Raw genomic sequence first — 16,004 nt, 5'->3', positions numbered from 1 at the left:
ACATGTTATCTTCATACCTTTTCATTTACTAAGAGTGGAAGTGGGGAAATTGGCATGGTGTAACAAAGTGCTGGAATCACAAAACAACTTCTCCAGGAACCCATAAATTAGGGGTCAAGGTGAGGCAGAGGAAAGGTGGTGGGGTCAATGGGGCAGAGCTTGAAAGTCAGACAGTCACCATATACACTTATTTAAAAAATAAGCTGCAACGAAATGCACAATAAGGACATATTTGTCAGTAAAACTAGTCCAATTTATTTGGTCACAATGAGGCTGGCATTTTAAAATATTCTATAGGGTTAAGACATCTGCTGCAGAGATCTTTGGGTTTCCAGCAATTTTGAGGAGATTATAATAGCGGTATGAGAACTCTAGTGGTTAAGGCAGCTCTTGGAGAGTTCAGTGTTGTATTCAGGCACGGTTTTGACTCAAAGTAGCACAGCGGTTAGTGTGCAGGCTGCATAGCACATAGTGTAACATGCAGATTACAGGTTTGTATTTTATATAGATAAGTTAGTGGGCTACTACTTTCGACACTTAGATAATGTATTTCCTTCCAGTTCATAAGTTGCAATCATTCTGACATAGCACAGTGATCTATTTACTGGCACCAAAAAGCTGCATGCCTGGAAGTCAATGGTTTAGATGCTTATTGTTTTCTTTCTCAATCTGTTAGGTTATGTTGATTTGTATGGTGCAATTTATCACCCATGAGGGTGTCCAGGCGCTGGAGCAGGAACGTAGGCTGGGTGGTGCTCTTAACTGAACAGCCAGGTCTTCAGTTTCTTGAAGAAACTGAATAGCACTCCTGATGTGTTGAGGAAGTTCATTCCAGTTCTTGGCGGCAATGAAGTAGAAGGCACACCCTTCTGAATTACTTCTTCGGATGTGGAGTACTCGTGCAAGGGAGAGAGAGGTGAAGCATAGCTGTCTGGAAGATTGGTGGAGTTGAAGTCAGTCATTGAGTTGTGCTAGTCCAGGGTTGTGGAGGGCGTTGGAGGCGTGAATAAGCAGCTTGAATTTGCAACTTTTCTGGATGGGTAGCCAGTGTAGTTCAGTGAGGTAGGGAATGATGGGAGGCCATCAGGAGATGTGTAGGATGAGTCTGGCAGCAGGGCTTTGGATGCTCTGGAGTCTTTCAGTGAGCAGGTTGGAGATACAGTGCCATAGAAGAGCCCATGGTTATGAGGGCTTAGGTGACTGTGCGTCTTGTGTGCATGGGGGAGCCATTTGAAAATCTTGCAAAGCATTCGGAGGATGAGGCAGCAGGATGCAATCACATCAGTTGACCTGTTTGTTCATCGTGAGTTTGTCGTCAAGGATGATGCTGTGGTATCTTGCGTAGTCTCTGGGGGTAGGTGTGGAACCTAAATCAGGTGGCCACCAGGAGGTGTCCAAAGGGGAGTGCTTGTTTCCAAAAATCAGGATCTCTGTTTTGTCCGTTTTGAGTTTAAGGCAGTTCTCTCACATCCAGTTGGTCATGTTGGACATGCAGAAGGTGAAATTGGCTCTGGTGTTGTTGTTTGTGTCGGTGAGGGAGAGGATGAGTTGAGAGTCATTGGTGTAGCAGGCAATGTTGATGCATGGGGCTCTTATGATGCGGGCAAGGGGTGCCATACACCCAGTAAATGGGTTTGGACTGCGGGAGGAGCCCTGGGGACTTAGCAGACACGCTTCTTGTGTTCAAAAGTGAAAGTGGAGAGTCTGACTCAGTGAGTCCTGTTGGAGAAGAAGGAGGCAATCTAACATTAGATGTTGGGTGCTCCTGGTGGAGGGTTGCATGATGATTTCTTCTACAGATGTTTGGGGTGCAAAGTTGGTGTAGATCTTGAGTATTTTGTTGTGGAAAAAGTCAGAAAGTTCATCGCAGAGTACCTGTGAATAGATGATGGTATTGGATGCTGTTGTTGGATTGGCAATGTTGAAGAGTTCTTTGCTGGAGTTGGAGCAGGATTCTAGCCTGAGCACAAAGGCAGCTTTCCTGGCTTCTTTGATCTGGGCATGGTATCTTCAGAGTGCAGATTTGTAGGTGTCTCAAGAGGTATTGTCTTGGCTGGTTCTCGGTTATCTATCTAGTTGTTTACAATAGCGTTTTGAGTCTCTCAGGTCTTCCGTGTACCAGCATGCTTGAGCGTACCTTCTTGTATGCCTGACGTTCTTCATGGGAGCCACGGTATTGGTGCAGACTGATATCCAATAGTTGAAAGTGGATAGGTCGTTTTGTAGGTCGCCTGTAAGGATAGGCTGGATGGATCTGATGGTGTGGGTCCAGTCTGCTTCTGTTATGTTGTCACAGTTGCAGCTGAAGTTGATGGCTGGCTTGGGTTTGCTGGAGTGGGGTACTTTGATGTAGAAGTGTACGATGGAGTGGTCCATCCATGTGAGTAGGGTGAGGTGGCTGAAAGGAAGGTAATCTTGTTACTGGCTGGGAAGACTAGGTCTAGTGTGTGTCCGGCGATGTGAGCTGGGCCTTGTATGAATGGTGTGAATCTGATGTTGTTGAGGCTCTCTTGGAGGTTGGTGGCACTGCAGTCTGTTGGGACATCCAGATGAATGTTGAGGTCGTAGAGAAGAAGGAAGTTGTTGGATCTAATGGCATTGGGAGTTGGTGAGGTTAACGAAAGAGGTGAGGGGTCCTGGTGATTGATGAGCAAGGGTGCCAGAGATGGCCGTAGAGTGGCTGATATGTAGCTGGAAATGCATGTATTCCATGAGCACAGTTGGTTAGTCCGTAGCGGCTGTGCAGGTGATGGTGCACGATTGCGAGACCTCCTCTAGGTTTGTAGCACCTTTTGCAGCGGATGATCTTGTAGCCAGGAGGAATGGCTTCTGCGATGGCGGAGGTGAATAACAGACTGAGCCAGGTTTCGTTGGGAAAAAGGATGTCCGGGGACTGTGTGTCAATGAGGTCCCAGACTTTGGTGGTGTGTCTGCTGAGATATTTGGTGTTGAGGAGCATACCGGCGAGGTGGGGTGAGGTATGTGAGTTTGGTGGCATAGGGGAGATGCTGCAAGAGAAAAGGTAGTAAGCAAATGAAGAAGGGTCATGCCGAGCTGTGCGGGGGCAGTAATTGTGTCGGCGTCTGAAGTCGGAGGAAGTGTTCAGGTGGTGGACAGATGGACCACTGTCTGTGGTGCTGGGCACGGTCCAGGTATGGATGGGTGCAGAAAGGACTGTCTTTTGTGCACCTTCGGTGTGCCCAGTGGTCGCCATTAAGTACATCCTTGGAGAGTGAGTAGCATAGGGGAGGCTAGGGAGGTACAGGAACCCGCAGTGGAAGAAGGCACACGAAAGAACAGGTAAGGAGAGGAGGGAGGCAGGTAAAGAATTGGAGACGGGTGGAGGGAGTCACCAAAGTGAGAGAGAAGCAAGGGAGTCAAGTGGAGCAAACATAAAAAAACTGAAAAAGTAAGGAGTCTAGACAACAAAAAAACAGGCACTAAAAGGCAAGGAAAGATCACAAAAATGGGCAGAGAAGACTGGGCTGAGCAATGAAAGGAACACAAAAGACAAATGGGCACTAAAGCAGAAAAGCACTAAAGAGCACAAGAGCCAAATCAAAAAGAAAAATGAAAAACAGGCACAAAAATCAGACCGCCACAGACGGCAAAGACAAAAGAGCACAAAAGGCTGAGAAGAAAGAACAGGTCAAAGAAAGAGTTTGAAGGATTGAGTGAGAGCAGATGGAGGGGTAGAGAGGAGAAGCGCATCGAGGCAGGACCTACCGGCTGATGGCTGGGTCCAAAAGGGCCTTAGACTGATCGGTGGAACAGTACAAGGTAAGTGGGAGCAGGTGCCTAGGCTCCTCTAAGATTGCATAGAAGGGTTCCTTTGGGAGTAATACAGTGTGTTTAGTACAGACAACCACAATCACTATGCTACATTGTATACGCTAACTTTGTGTTTCTCCCAACCATTCACTCTTAACATATAATGTCTACAAGTATTGACGATATGCGATTCCTATACCATATAACCTTCATTGCCTTATGTTACATTTAGTGGACATTTATTTCCAGCCTTGTATGATTTATTGTGTCTTTGTGTCTTATGTGGAGCACTCAGAACCCCTAAACTGGAATGAGCAGTGCTATAAAATTATTAAAAACATAGTTGCCTTTTAAAATCAATATTTGTGTAATACTCAGAAACACAGATAAATCTTGCATTATTTGAGTGTTTGCACATCTCTTACATAGGGGGTTGAACCTAGCCATAAAACTGCCTCTGAGTCTTAGTTTCACCTAAGTACTTTCGAAGTGATACGCTGTGTGCCTTTGTTTCTTTGGCATTTAGGTGTTAGGCTTCAGTTGGCTCCCAGCCAAGATGACAGTTGAACAAAAGAAGGGCTGATAACCCTTTAAATCAGGCATTTGTTTTAGGCCTGGTTGGAAGTAAAAATACTGCATGCACATTGCTGCTCTCAACAGAATGCAGGCAACAGACAGGTGGTGCTGCATTATATCCCATCCCGGCGTCTGAAAATGAAGCCAAGACAAATTCAGCATAGTTCTCTGGGCATCTGGCCCAGAAATAGCTGCTGGAACCAGGTTCCGGTTGGTCCTTCCTACTTTCCAGCACAGGTGTAACATATTGAATGGCTTCATGATAAGCCCAGAACATAGGCAGATGGGAGTGTCCCATCAAAACGCTTTCATGAGCAAAAAGCTGGCAAAAAATATGGTCCTTGCTGCGGGTGAAACCACCTACTAGTTGCCATGGATTCAATGCCTTCTGGAGAAGAGGAGTATCTGTTAGTCCACCAGCAAATTAAAGTCACCAAATACTATTAAAGTGGGAAAGAGTCAGTAGTTATGATAACATATCGGAGGCTGCTTTGATCACCAAATGTTTATCTTCCTCGACTAACCTTATATAAAATAATTTTAAGTGCAAGTACCAGCAGCATCATGACACTTACCTTCATGACCTTTGAGAGTTGAAATAACTGAGCTTGTGTTCTGCTCCAGCTTCAGAAGTGTTATCTGTCCAGAATAATCTCCAATGAAGGCATGTTGAGTATCATAATCATATCTGGGTTCATCAAATCAAGGAGCAACAACAGTGATCCACATACTCTGTCATCCCTCCCTTTGATGGCTCTACAAGGCAGACAACATGTTATCACTGTAATGTGAAGCAGGCAAAGTTGATCAGTGTGTTAAATGCCTGCCACTGACATTTACCTGTGATCAGCAAGCCCAACTCGCCCTTCCATTCTTTGTGGTAGGTTCACTAAGAAAATCATTAAGTTCGATATTAGTACCACCTTTTATTTAGAGACAAGAAACAACGTGATATAAAGCACTATATTACTGTTACATAGGATAACAAATAACATGTGAGACAAGGCCTAAAATAATAAATCATTCTTCTCATTCTAATGTTTACACAACCTAGATACAACATCACTGATTTCTATTACTACGAGGGTTTTTACATACTCACAACACCAATAAATGGTTGTCTTCGGTCCTTTATGGGTACCTTGAGTAAATCTAAAAGGGCATAACATTCCTAGTCAGCATATATGTATGCATATGGTAGTTGCATAGTGCAAACCTAGCCAAAAGGTAGAGGAGCGCGGTACAGGGTCAAAGACAAGCATAAAGCAATGAGCACAAGGAGATGGAGCTGGTTTGCGGATGGTTAAGGTGTTGTGCTATAGTGTTCTTTCCTAAACTGGAGCAGCCTTAGGGCTGTACTGATGAATACAGGGATGTTGCCCAGCAGCAATGATGTCTTGCTGGTCTTGATTTTACTCAGAGCTGCAGGAGTGGTTGTAGCTGTTTATAACTTGATTTCATTGCTCTGGGTTTCTCTGGATGCACCTGGCAATGTGTCCAATATCAGAACAGCTTTACCTTGTTAAGTTACTAGTGTGATCCATTACTCACCAGCTCCAGTCCTTTCCAAAGACTAACACTGTAATGGATACTGACCACTCTGGCTTTATACTTAGTAAAGGTACTATGATGGGTACAATAACCTCATTCAACCAGCTTCATCTGGAAGCAGATGACACTCACAAGGGTTGGATCCACTCAGATCCAATAGCAGTTTTGGGACTTTCTCCCATTGTCCGCAATGTCTCAAATCCAGGAAACGGGGATGCAGGACTTTACACAAGGTGTGTTCCTTTTGGACTTAAAAGAACCCCCGTCTTAAAACGGAAGAGTTGCTTACAGGGTCCATTTGGAGGTGGCCTTGTTGCTGAAATGTGAAACAAATACCTACTACATCTGGAAACTGATCTGCTACAGTGGATGATTAACGCTGAAGACAAACAAGTATTGCTGAACCTGACGGGCAACTGTAACAGCAGCCTGTCTCAGTGACATTGATTCAAGAAGCGGAGGGCTAAATGTTTTCAAATTTAATCTGGGGGAAATAGAGACTCCAAATTCTAGCTATGATGACAAAGTATGGATCCACAATTTCTGGCTAAACTGTGCCATCTTTGTCCAAATTCCATAAGTTTGGTAATGAACTAGGGTGTAATTAGGAATGCTGACCTGACATTGAAATGTCAAGAAGTGAAACTAGTCTGAGGCTTAGGGACTTTTTTTAACAACCCTTTTTTATTGACATTTCAATAAAAGCAAGTATAAGAATCAAACAGTGAACTGCTAAGTTCAACAACTCTGTCATAATTGAAGCATCAACCCTTTCCATTCCCCACCTCCCCCACCATAGCAGATATCGACTTAACCACAATAGATGCCAATTCTCATACATTGATAGAGGTGAGATCATTACACATGTTGCCTCTATAGCTATTCCAGTGGCCCCAGATCTTTGCCCACTTTTGGGGCCATCCTCGACCTTCAAATATTATCCTCTTGGCCAGCATACACCAATCCATATCCCATTTCCAATACTCCAATCGCGGTGCTTGTTCCACATCCCATAATCTAGCCACATTCTGATTAGTGACAGCCAACCCAAGGGTGATATATATATGCTCCATGAAGAGCCGATCCACTTCCTCCAAGATTTTCAGGAGACACCACTTTGCCTAGGCAATGAGGGGGCCTCCACACACCTCACCCATACATACATGAAATCACTGCCACCCAGAAGCGATGAAGTATCGGACAGTTCCACACTATATGGTAAAAAGTGCTGGTGTGTCCACAGCTTTGAATATAGAGAAACAATGTTCCAACAGGTATCACTTGGAAAGACAGTTAAACATGCATGCAAACTACATTACAAAAGCAAGAAACAATGAAGGTGTTTGAAAAGCTGTTAATCGCCAAAGTTACATCAAACGAAATTGCACAAGGGCAAACAGTTAAGGCAGCACTGTACAAACGAAATTGCACAAGGGCAAACAGTTAAAGCAGCACTGTACAGAAGGAATCTTGTGACAACCCGAAGGCACTTGGTGTGTAGTGATATATACAAGTGAAAAGTGACGACGCAAGTGGGTAGGGTGAACAGCGTGAACAGCGCAAGGTGAACAATGATGACAATATATACAGGTAACAAGTATCTACATTAGCAATCATTATTTGTCATTTTCATTCGGAATAGAGGAATTGCGCCCAACAATTAACAATAAAATATTGAAAACGTCCCTCTGTGTATTCTTTGTATGTTTTCTCTGAGCGAAAGCGCAAGAGCGCCTGAGGGAAAGGTTCCAGATCTGTCACCACAGTTCCTGAGTAACAAGGTTGTCATGTTCAGTAGTTGCCAGAACTGTTCACTCCCTCTGTAGGTTAGGGGGGCTTTCAGTGGCACTGTGAGCTAGCTGGTCCAAGGGTCTACATATCTTATGGGGGTGCAAGTCTGGCACCATCCCCAAGTTCATGTCGTCTACAAATGTGTAGTTCCTACTGATTAGTGGAAACTACACAACAGCACCTGCAGGTAGGTAGTGATATGTTTCGGCCAACACCAATTGGTAGCCTCACTGTAAGGAAGCTTAATGACTCTTTTGAACCTGCTTTCATTCTCTTCCCATAAGATGATTTTGAGCATTTTTGTTAGAGACTGTCTGCACCTCAGAAATCACAGTTATCGACAGTGGATTCCAAATGAGAAGCTACCTACTGCTGCATTGGCTTCTATTGCAGAATAGGGCAAAGTATAAACCACTTTGGTAAAAAGGACACTCTGATGACCCAAACTATGCTTACTGTCCGACTGGCATCGTAAACTCTGCCAAACACTATCTTTAAAGCTTTTCCCACTTTTAGATTTAGAGAGAAGGAGCTGTGTCTGCATAGGTAGTTAAAGTGTAGAGCTCTCTCCCCTTGTATGTGAAGCTATCAGACCCAGTCCTAAAAATCTAGAGGAAGTCCATCAACACATGTATCTCCCACTTGTGATTTGGGTTCTTGCAGCTCTCGCAGGAGCCTACAGGCTAATTTATTAGTGAACAGTGTGGTTTTCCCTGTACCATCTGATGTAAAATAAAATTTCATAATGTTAAAATCTGTGCAAAATAGAACACAAAGTGGTGACCTCATAGCAAGATGATAATGTAATAAAGTTACATCATGTTTCTAAATAAATATTACAAGTTCACTCTAGGTGTGGCTGTAATTACTCTTGTGTATCCCAATACTTTCCCTCCTTCATTTAAAAACTTTCACTCAATGTACAAAATTTAAAAAGGAACATAGTCTTTAATAATGCCTTAAATACAAGGATTCAAGCTAGCCCGGCTGATGAGGGGTGATACCCTGAAACCTGTCCCAGGATGCTTGTTTCCAGTCTGGGGAGGACTTGGCCTGCCTGTTCGGGCTGGACTGTTCCCAAGTGGAGCAGGGTCAAGACTGATTTGCATATGGCTGGGTCCTAACTGGGATGGCCTGGTGAGCAAAATAAATGATGTATTAAACCCAGATCTGTGACTGGGGGTGAATGTTTACATTGTTCAGCACTCCATCCATCATCTGTTCTTTACTAAGTAGTGCCAGAAGTGAACGTCTACCATAACCATTATTATACTGATACACTACTACATGCACTGTTATAGGATAAACAGCTAATTCAGTCGGTGCTTCTGAGCCAGAGGCAAGGCACCATAACAAGGGTGAGGGTCATTTCTGTCACAGTAATGCCTGAAGAAGTGCTCACCAGTGCTAACAATCATGTCGTTGTCTTGCTGTGCTGTGCAGTTGCTCAAAAACGAGTGCAATACCTTCCTTGACAACCTTGGGCTAGGGGCTGATCTATTATGATGGCAAGGAGCTATTTACTGTCTTACTGCTGACTGAGGTTGAGAGGGTAAAAGTTGGCACTATATATTTGCCATCTAGCATCAGCAGGAGGAACATTAACAGCAGGGTAACACAGCACAGGGAAGAATGTTTGTAACTCGGGCACTTAAAATAAGGTAATACTTATCTACCAGGCTGACCTCTTGATCTTTTGCTAAGGGATGCTGCTGGCAATGCATGTTCTTCACCCCTTGGTGTGCCCTAACACAACCATTTCCACCATTATACTATACATAGCTACACAGAACTGTAAAACTGGAATAGCGATCACACCCTTTAGGTGCTCCAAACCCCAAGCCCCCTTCATGAGATGCCCAACACAATATTTGCCTCAGTGACTATATCACTAAATTTGCTCTTCAACATCTCTGGAAATAACAGTCTTACACTTCCAACATGTCTGGTAACATTTCATTTTAATTATTAACAATAAATAGGCAACATCTCCTTTGGACCGGATTACCAGTTAAGGCGTTAATTATCACCCCTTATCAAGAGTGACACCACGGGGTACATTATTTATCATGTGCAATAAATAACTATTACAAATTTATGGGGAATAACATGTGAAGTTTTATGTTTAACATACCAAAATAGCATTGATAAGGTAAATACCGTATGTTTTCTCTATTAAATATCGGCAGGCTTGACATGCCAAAACTTAACGAAGGTTGAGTTATTTAGCCCATCCAATAAATATGGGATCCGTTAAATACCTCCAAACTCGTAATTTCGACCCATGCGTAAACAGGGGTTAACACATGGGCCAGAATATTATGAGCAACTCATATTCAGGCCCTTAGTGTTTTTTCAAATACATTGGTACAAAGCCATGAAAGGTTAAGTGAATTTCATGCCCCTTACCAGATGCATACAAATGCACATCAGAATAGTCACTCCATCAGTTGCTGGAAATACCTTCACCCTTCAATGTAGTGTAGCATTTATTGCATAACAATATCCTATGTCCTTGGATGGACTCTATTTTTCTTTTAGGCGACCTTGCTTAGTACTGCCCTTTAGTCATGCAGAGTGGAATTTGTCCATCAGACATGATCTCTAACAAGGTCCTGTCCCCAGAACCTCTATGCTCACTTGGGGGCCTTTAACCATGGCCCATGCGCGGAACACCCACTGAGCACAGCTTTTGGCTGTGAGCAGCGCGGCTGGCTAAACGAGCCAGTAATCTGTGTTTATATCCTATGAGAGTGTTTTGTTGTAGTACCTAGCCTTTAGCTAATTCCTGAGCCCAGATTTAACCGCATGCGTGCGGCCGCTTTTTCCGCTGTATGCGGCATTTTTTAAATTACCGCAATTCATGACGAGCTCAGCTCGTCATCAGCACAGGGCAGGTAACGCTGATGACGAGCTGAGCTCGTCATCAGCATGCAAGGGGTTAAATACAAAGACTACTGTACAGTCCTAGTTGGGGACAGGGCCTTCTGCCGTGTGATCACAGGCCACTGCACAGTAGTGAGTTTAGTTAGGTCCTGCACCCAACCCCATGTCTGTGGATCCATATTTAGATTTGCAAATCCAAAACAGCACCATGTATTGGCTGTTTGTCTGTACTACCTCCGAGCTGTGGGCACCAAAAAGAGCAAAATAACGTTTTTTGAGAAATGTCAATTTCTAATGGAAGCCTTCGACGAGTTGCAAAAAACAGCATATTTAATTTTTGCATGAATTATCTGTCCCTCAGGGACCAGCCTACCCTGTCCTCTAAGGTCCCTCATTCATTTTTGGGACATGGAGATTTGCGAGAATTTGTAAATCGCTTGCATTGCAAAAGGGCAGTAACAAATATATTCATTTCAGCCAGCCAAACATATTGCACCAATCTGCAGATTGGTCCCAGGAACCACAGACAAAGCTCAGGACCAAATGTAAAATGTGGCTCTCATCCAAACAGATTTCTTTTTTTCAATTAATTCTCCACAGAAACTATGCTGGTTCGAATCCATGGAGGATTAAATGATTAATGGTCATGATACCTATAACCCATTTGAAGTCACTCGACACCTTATCACTACTCAAACATCTGAAAAACCTCTAACATGGTTTACACAAAACAACAAAAATGGTCTATTCAGAGTAGTTTCAAGTCACTTGGCACTACACTTTGCCAAATATGATGGCACTTTCTTCATGATCTGCTCTGGAATGCTTAGTTAAACGACCCATGGAGTTTCTTTAACCACTTACAGTATGAACAATAGATACAACATCAAATACACCTAAGAATTTCTCCCTGGGACATTGAGGCCTTTCCCTAGTTTGGCTGGGCTGTTATAATTGTGTTCAATTCATCCTTATGGAAATTCGTGAGACCTTATCTTTATATGCTGAGTGCATATTTTTAAAACTAGGATATCACAGGATTAAGAGCATCGTAATTTACAAGAAGTGTATAATTTTGATCAGAGCACCAAAATTAACGGAAAAATTGAATTTAGGCTTTTTTTGAATAATCTATATTTCAAGTGGTTATGAGACTTACACAACTGACTTGTGAAAAACTGATTAGCTGTAATCTCAAGAGTAGAATAAGGAGTGAGTGCGAGTGAGACAGTCTGAATTTGCTGTTGATACATCCAGTTGAGCATGGGTTGGTTTTCTTGGTAGCTGAAGGAGAGAGTTGGAAGAGGTTGGCTTCTCCAACAAATCTAAGCTGAGAAAGTTAGTTTTTTCCAGTTTCACCTGGGAGTTTACACAGATTAGAAATCCTAGATTGGTGACTGACTGCTGGAAACAGCTTTGTTAAGCCGCAAGTGTGATCCAACACCATCATTCCAAGGAGTTAAAAAATGACTCATGGATACTGTTGAGAGGTGAGAACATTGTAGGCAGGTTTTATCAAGGCTGGATTTGTGTGCTACAACAGCGAATCCTTCTCCTGCGGGAGGCTCAACAGCTAGATATAGGATTCAATCTGAATACGCGTCGTGATTGGTAAAGCGCCAGGTCAGCCAACTAAACTGAGTTAGTTTGGCTGTGATTTGGGTTACCAGACTGTGAGTTAGCGGAGTAATTTTAAGAAGTAACGAAAGTAAGGATGAGAAAGCAAACACATACTATTGTTTGTTTTCTCGGAACTCAAAACCATACCTTGTGGTCAGGCTATGTGGCCAATCCCTACTGCAAACAAAGGCGCACAGCTGAAGGCTGAATTCTTTGGCCAAAGGGGGACTGGGAGCCAAAGGTACTAAGAAGATGTAGGACAGCAAGACAATCATTCAGTCAGGGCAAAAATCTGGATACGAAAGTGATGAATCACAAAAAACATAAATATCCAGGTAAAATGCTGCTTACAATGAAATGAATATTCAAAAAGAATGACTCCAATAGAAGTATTCACCGAAGAACAAAAACATACATTTCCACTTCAACATGCCTGCTTCAGCCTTTCTAGAGTTATCAAAAAATGCATTCCTCATTGACTTTTCAACTGACAGTGTTGGGTTTTTTAAAAACATCATTAAAAGGGAAGATTCTAAATGGACTGAATAATCAATGCAGTCCTGAGATATTCTGGTTTATTGAGGTGGTATTGTCACTGGTATCTAGTCTATCCAGGTGCAGTGGTTTCAAACTGAAAATCGAAGAGATTGCTCTGCAGCCCAATATTGATATGTTTCCTGTGTAAAATCTCATGTATATTAGCTTATGGTCTGACCGGCTAATATGACTGGCTACATGCTGGTACATTTTGTTCTTAATTGCTTTTATTGGCTAACTCTGATTGGTGAATTCTGAGGTGCATCAGGGAGGGTGTCAGTTGTGTGTATCTATTGTATCTTGAGTCTTGTCATTAGCACTAGATCACATAAATAACTAATGCTCAGGGAAAATTATTTATTTTCCTGAAATGCGATGTGAAAAACAGCAGGATTTTCATTATTTCCACGGTTTTTCATATCTGCCAGTTGCACGGCCGGAAATGCGTTTTGTTGTGTAACGAAATGCCAAAAATGGTAGACGAAAGTCTCGGTTTTACCGTTGATGAAGGCCTCCATTTTGCAACTACTTTATTTCTTGTGTTTCTCAGTTGTGGTTTGATGTCCATTTGATGCTGGCCAATCGTCTCTTGGCACAAGCATGTTCATATTCCATCAGTGTTACACAAGACAACATGATCTCATTTGGGCACATTTTGTGGACAAATTCATGATCTGTCCCTTTATTTTCCTTAAAAAAAGCAATGTCTCCATTACCAGCAGCACCCGTGAAGAAGCAGGAGCCTTCAGTCGTCACCATCGCCCATCTCCGGCTCTACCCTAGTGATGCACGGTAGGCTGAAGCCCTACCGAAAACGACTTTTCACAGACCCTCCGCTCCACAGCAAAGGTGCAATGTTTGATGCCTGTTGCAAAGTGCCCCTCTCCACCTCTCCTCAAACTGTTGGCATCCATGAATCACCTTGGAACCTACCAGAATACACACAAGAACTGCAAAAAGGACAATTTCTAAAACGTAAGAAGATTTTTTTTAAAAGCATAAAAACTAAAAGGAAACTTACTTTTGGACCAGACATCTTTACCTCTGTGACCTGTGTGAACATTAATTTTAACAAACATTTAAACTCAGTTTTTTTGGAAACACCAATTATTATGGCGTTTGTAAATTCAGCACAACACAGGCATGTATGCACCACTGAGATTCAGTGCCTCCAGGCTTAGCATGGAGCAGAGCAAGTTTTATTTTTCTTAAACACACACAACTCAATGAATCCCTAAAGAATCTGCAAAGTAGAATTCTCTCTGCCACAGTGAACATGTGAAGCCTAAGCAGCAGGATTACAAGCTTCCTTCACAAACACACAGAGTGCAGCATGAACAGAGCAGAGGAAACTTAACTGGCACGTCAATAGTACATACAGCACAGGAAGCAGCAAGATTCTGCAACCTTTAGATTAGGCGCTACATAGGAAGCAACAGTATCCTCATCCCTACAGATACAGCATAGGCAGCAGAAGAGTAGGCTTCCCTCAAACACACACACAGGTCAGCACAGGGTGCAGCACAAAAGGACCAATGCAACATGAGCACTGAGCATTTCAAAGGATGGAGACAGCATACCCAGCAGCAGTACTGCAAGGTCCAAGGAACAAGCATGCTTCAGGCATCAATATTGCACGCGTCTTCCAAAAATAGAGTGGATCAAGCAGGAGTAGCAGCATCGGCACATGCTTCCTTACAGAGGAACCGCGCCATGATTCCTCATCTCTGGCCAGCATGGCATGGATCCTTTGAGAGCAAAGCTTACCCCGCCCCCCTCCCCATCACCTAGATTCAATGTGCTTTCCTTGGTCAGGGCATGTTTAAAAAAGCATTGGCAAAGCCAACAGGTCTGAGTTTTTAAAATGCTCGATAAGTCAAAGTATTTTTTTTGCCAATACTTGTAGAATTTCGTCAAAATCACCGGAAAACCCAATAATATCATCTGGCCATCATCTACTTTTTTATATACACAAGAAGGCCATAATTTTGTATAACGATGCAATATGAAGTCCATCTTGGAATGTTTCTTTAAACACTTTCAAGATGGACATCACGTTGTGTGACACGCAGGTTGCCCGTGTATGAAAGTATTTCATATAACAATGCAAGGTACCAGGATGTTATTGGCTTCGTCGATGCTTATGACACAATTTAAACAATCACTGGCAAATTCACAAGCAGACATAGAGATGGGAGGTGGTGGGTTGCATTTCGGCCATATTCTGCTTGAGCAAAGTTGGAGCAAAATTATCAAAGTAACACAGAATAAGTCATTTCTACACATGGGCCACTTAAAGCTCTGCACTGTCACAAAAGCCAATGGAAAAAATAATGGCAAAACCATGTAACCATCCACAAAATGCGATTGTGTTGAGACTTGAATTGTTGCTGTGCATCCTTTACCTTAGTTACCTGTTCACAGCTGCTCAGCCAGTATGAATGTGATGTAGTGGAATGCTGGAGTGCCTGGTGTGGGTGAGAGTGTGTCAGTTGGAGTTTGTGGGCCGAGCAGCAAGGAGGCTGCTCCTGGTGGGGCTAATTGCTACTTACTTAACATCTTAACAATCCTGTAACTAAGTCTTAATAAGCCTTATCCTACAATCTACCTTATGGCTATCTGGACATTCTCCGTTACAACAGAATGCTTTAATGACAGCCCAAAACTAATGACAAGTCTTAAAAAATGCCTGCAGACAACGGCTTTTGGGGCTGACCAGAAGCCTACTCTCTTTGAACTCGATATTGTATGTATGAAATATTGTACTGGTGAAATGAAATACATGAAATTTATAAAGGGCACAAGTACTCTAAGGCGTCAAGGCACTGAGAATCTGACACAGATCTTTCAGGGAGCAGAGAGCAAAGCTGTGTAAAAGGCTCCCGAGGCCACTCTTAGTAAGAAGAGAGCCAGGTTTAAAGGCTCTTTCTAAATAATAAATGGTCACCCAGTTCCGAGATATGGTGAGGAAAAGAGTTCCAGAGTTGAGCAGTCAAAAGGACAAAATACCTTCCTTCTCATCTAGCTTTGCGAGATTTGGGTAGGAGAAGCTGTTTACTCTTAGAGTATAGCTGTCTGGCCAGATGGTACTTTTTAAAAATCTAAATTTCCGTAGTAAGATCCATGACCATGCACAGCACGATGAACAATACAAACAGCTTTAAAAGAGATTATTTTTCTAACAGGGAGCCCATGTAATATTTTATGCTGCTCCTATTAACATGAATTCTTTGACAACAGCTACAGCTACTTGTATACTAGGCCTAATAAGA

The 16,004-nt window shown here is 42.8% G+C and overlaps 1 protein-coding gene across 1 annotated transcript in view; it reads right to left on the bottom strand.

Moving 5' to 3' along the window:
- The window catches only part of WDFY1 (WD repeat and FYVE domain containing 1), a 212,386-nt gene that overhangs the window by 92,728 nt on the left and 103,654 nt on the right, over nucleotides 1–16,004 (bottom strand). The window contains exon 6 of the mRNA XM_078665963.1: nucleotides 4,923–5,035. Coding sequence (XP_078522089.1) covers nucleotides 4,923–5,035 — 113 coding nt within the window. The remainder of the gene's footprint in view (nucleotides 1–4,922; nucleotides 5,036–16,004) is intronic.

The sequence above is a fragment of the Lissotriton helveticus genome, chromosome 11 (genome assembly GCF_964261635.1).
Source record: "Lissotriton helveticus chromosome 11, aLisHel1.1, whole genome shotgun sequence".
NCBI classification, from domain to species: Eukaryota; Metazoa; Chordata; class Amphibia; order Caudata; family Salamandridae; genus Lissotriton; species Lissotriton helveticus.
The sequence above is the reverse complement of the archived record's forward strand: the minus strand, read 5'-3'. Positions and strand labels throughout refer to the sequence as shown.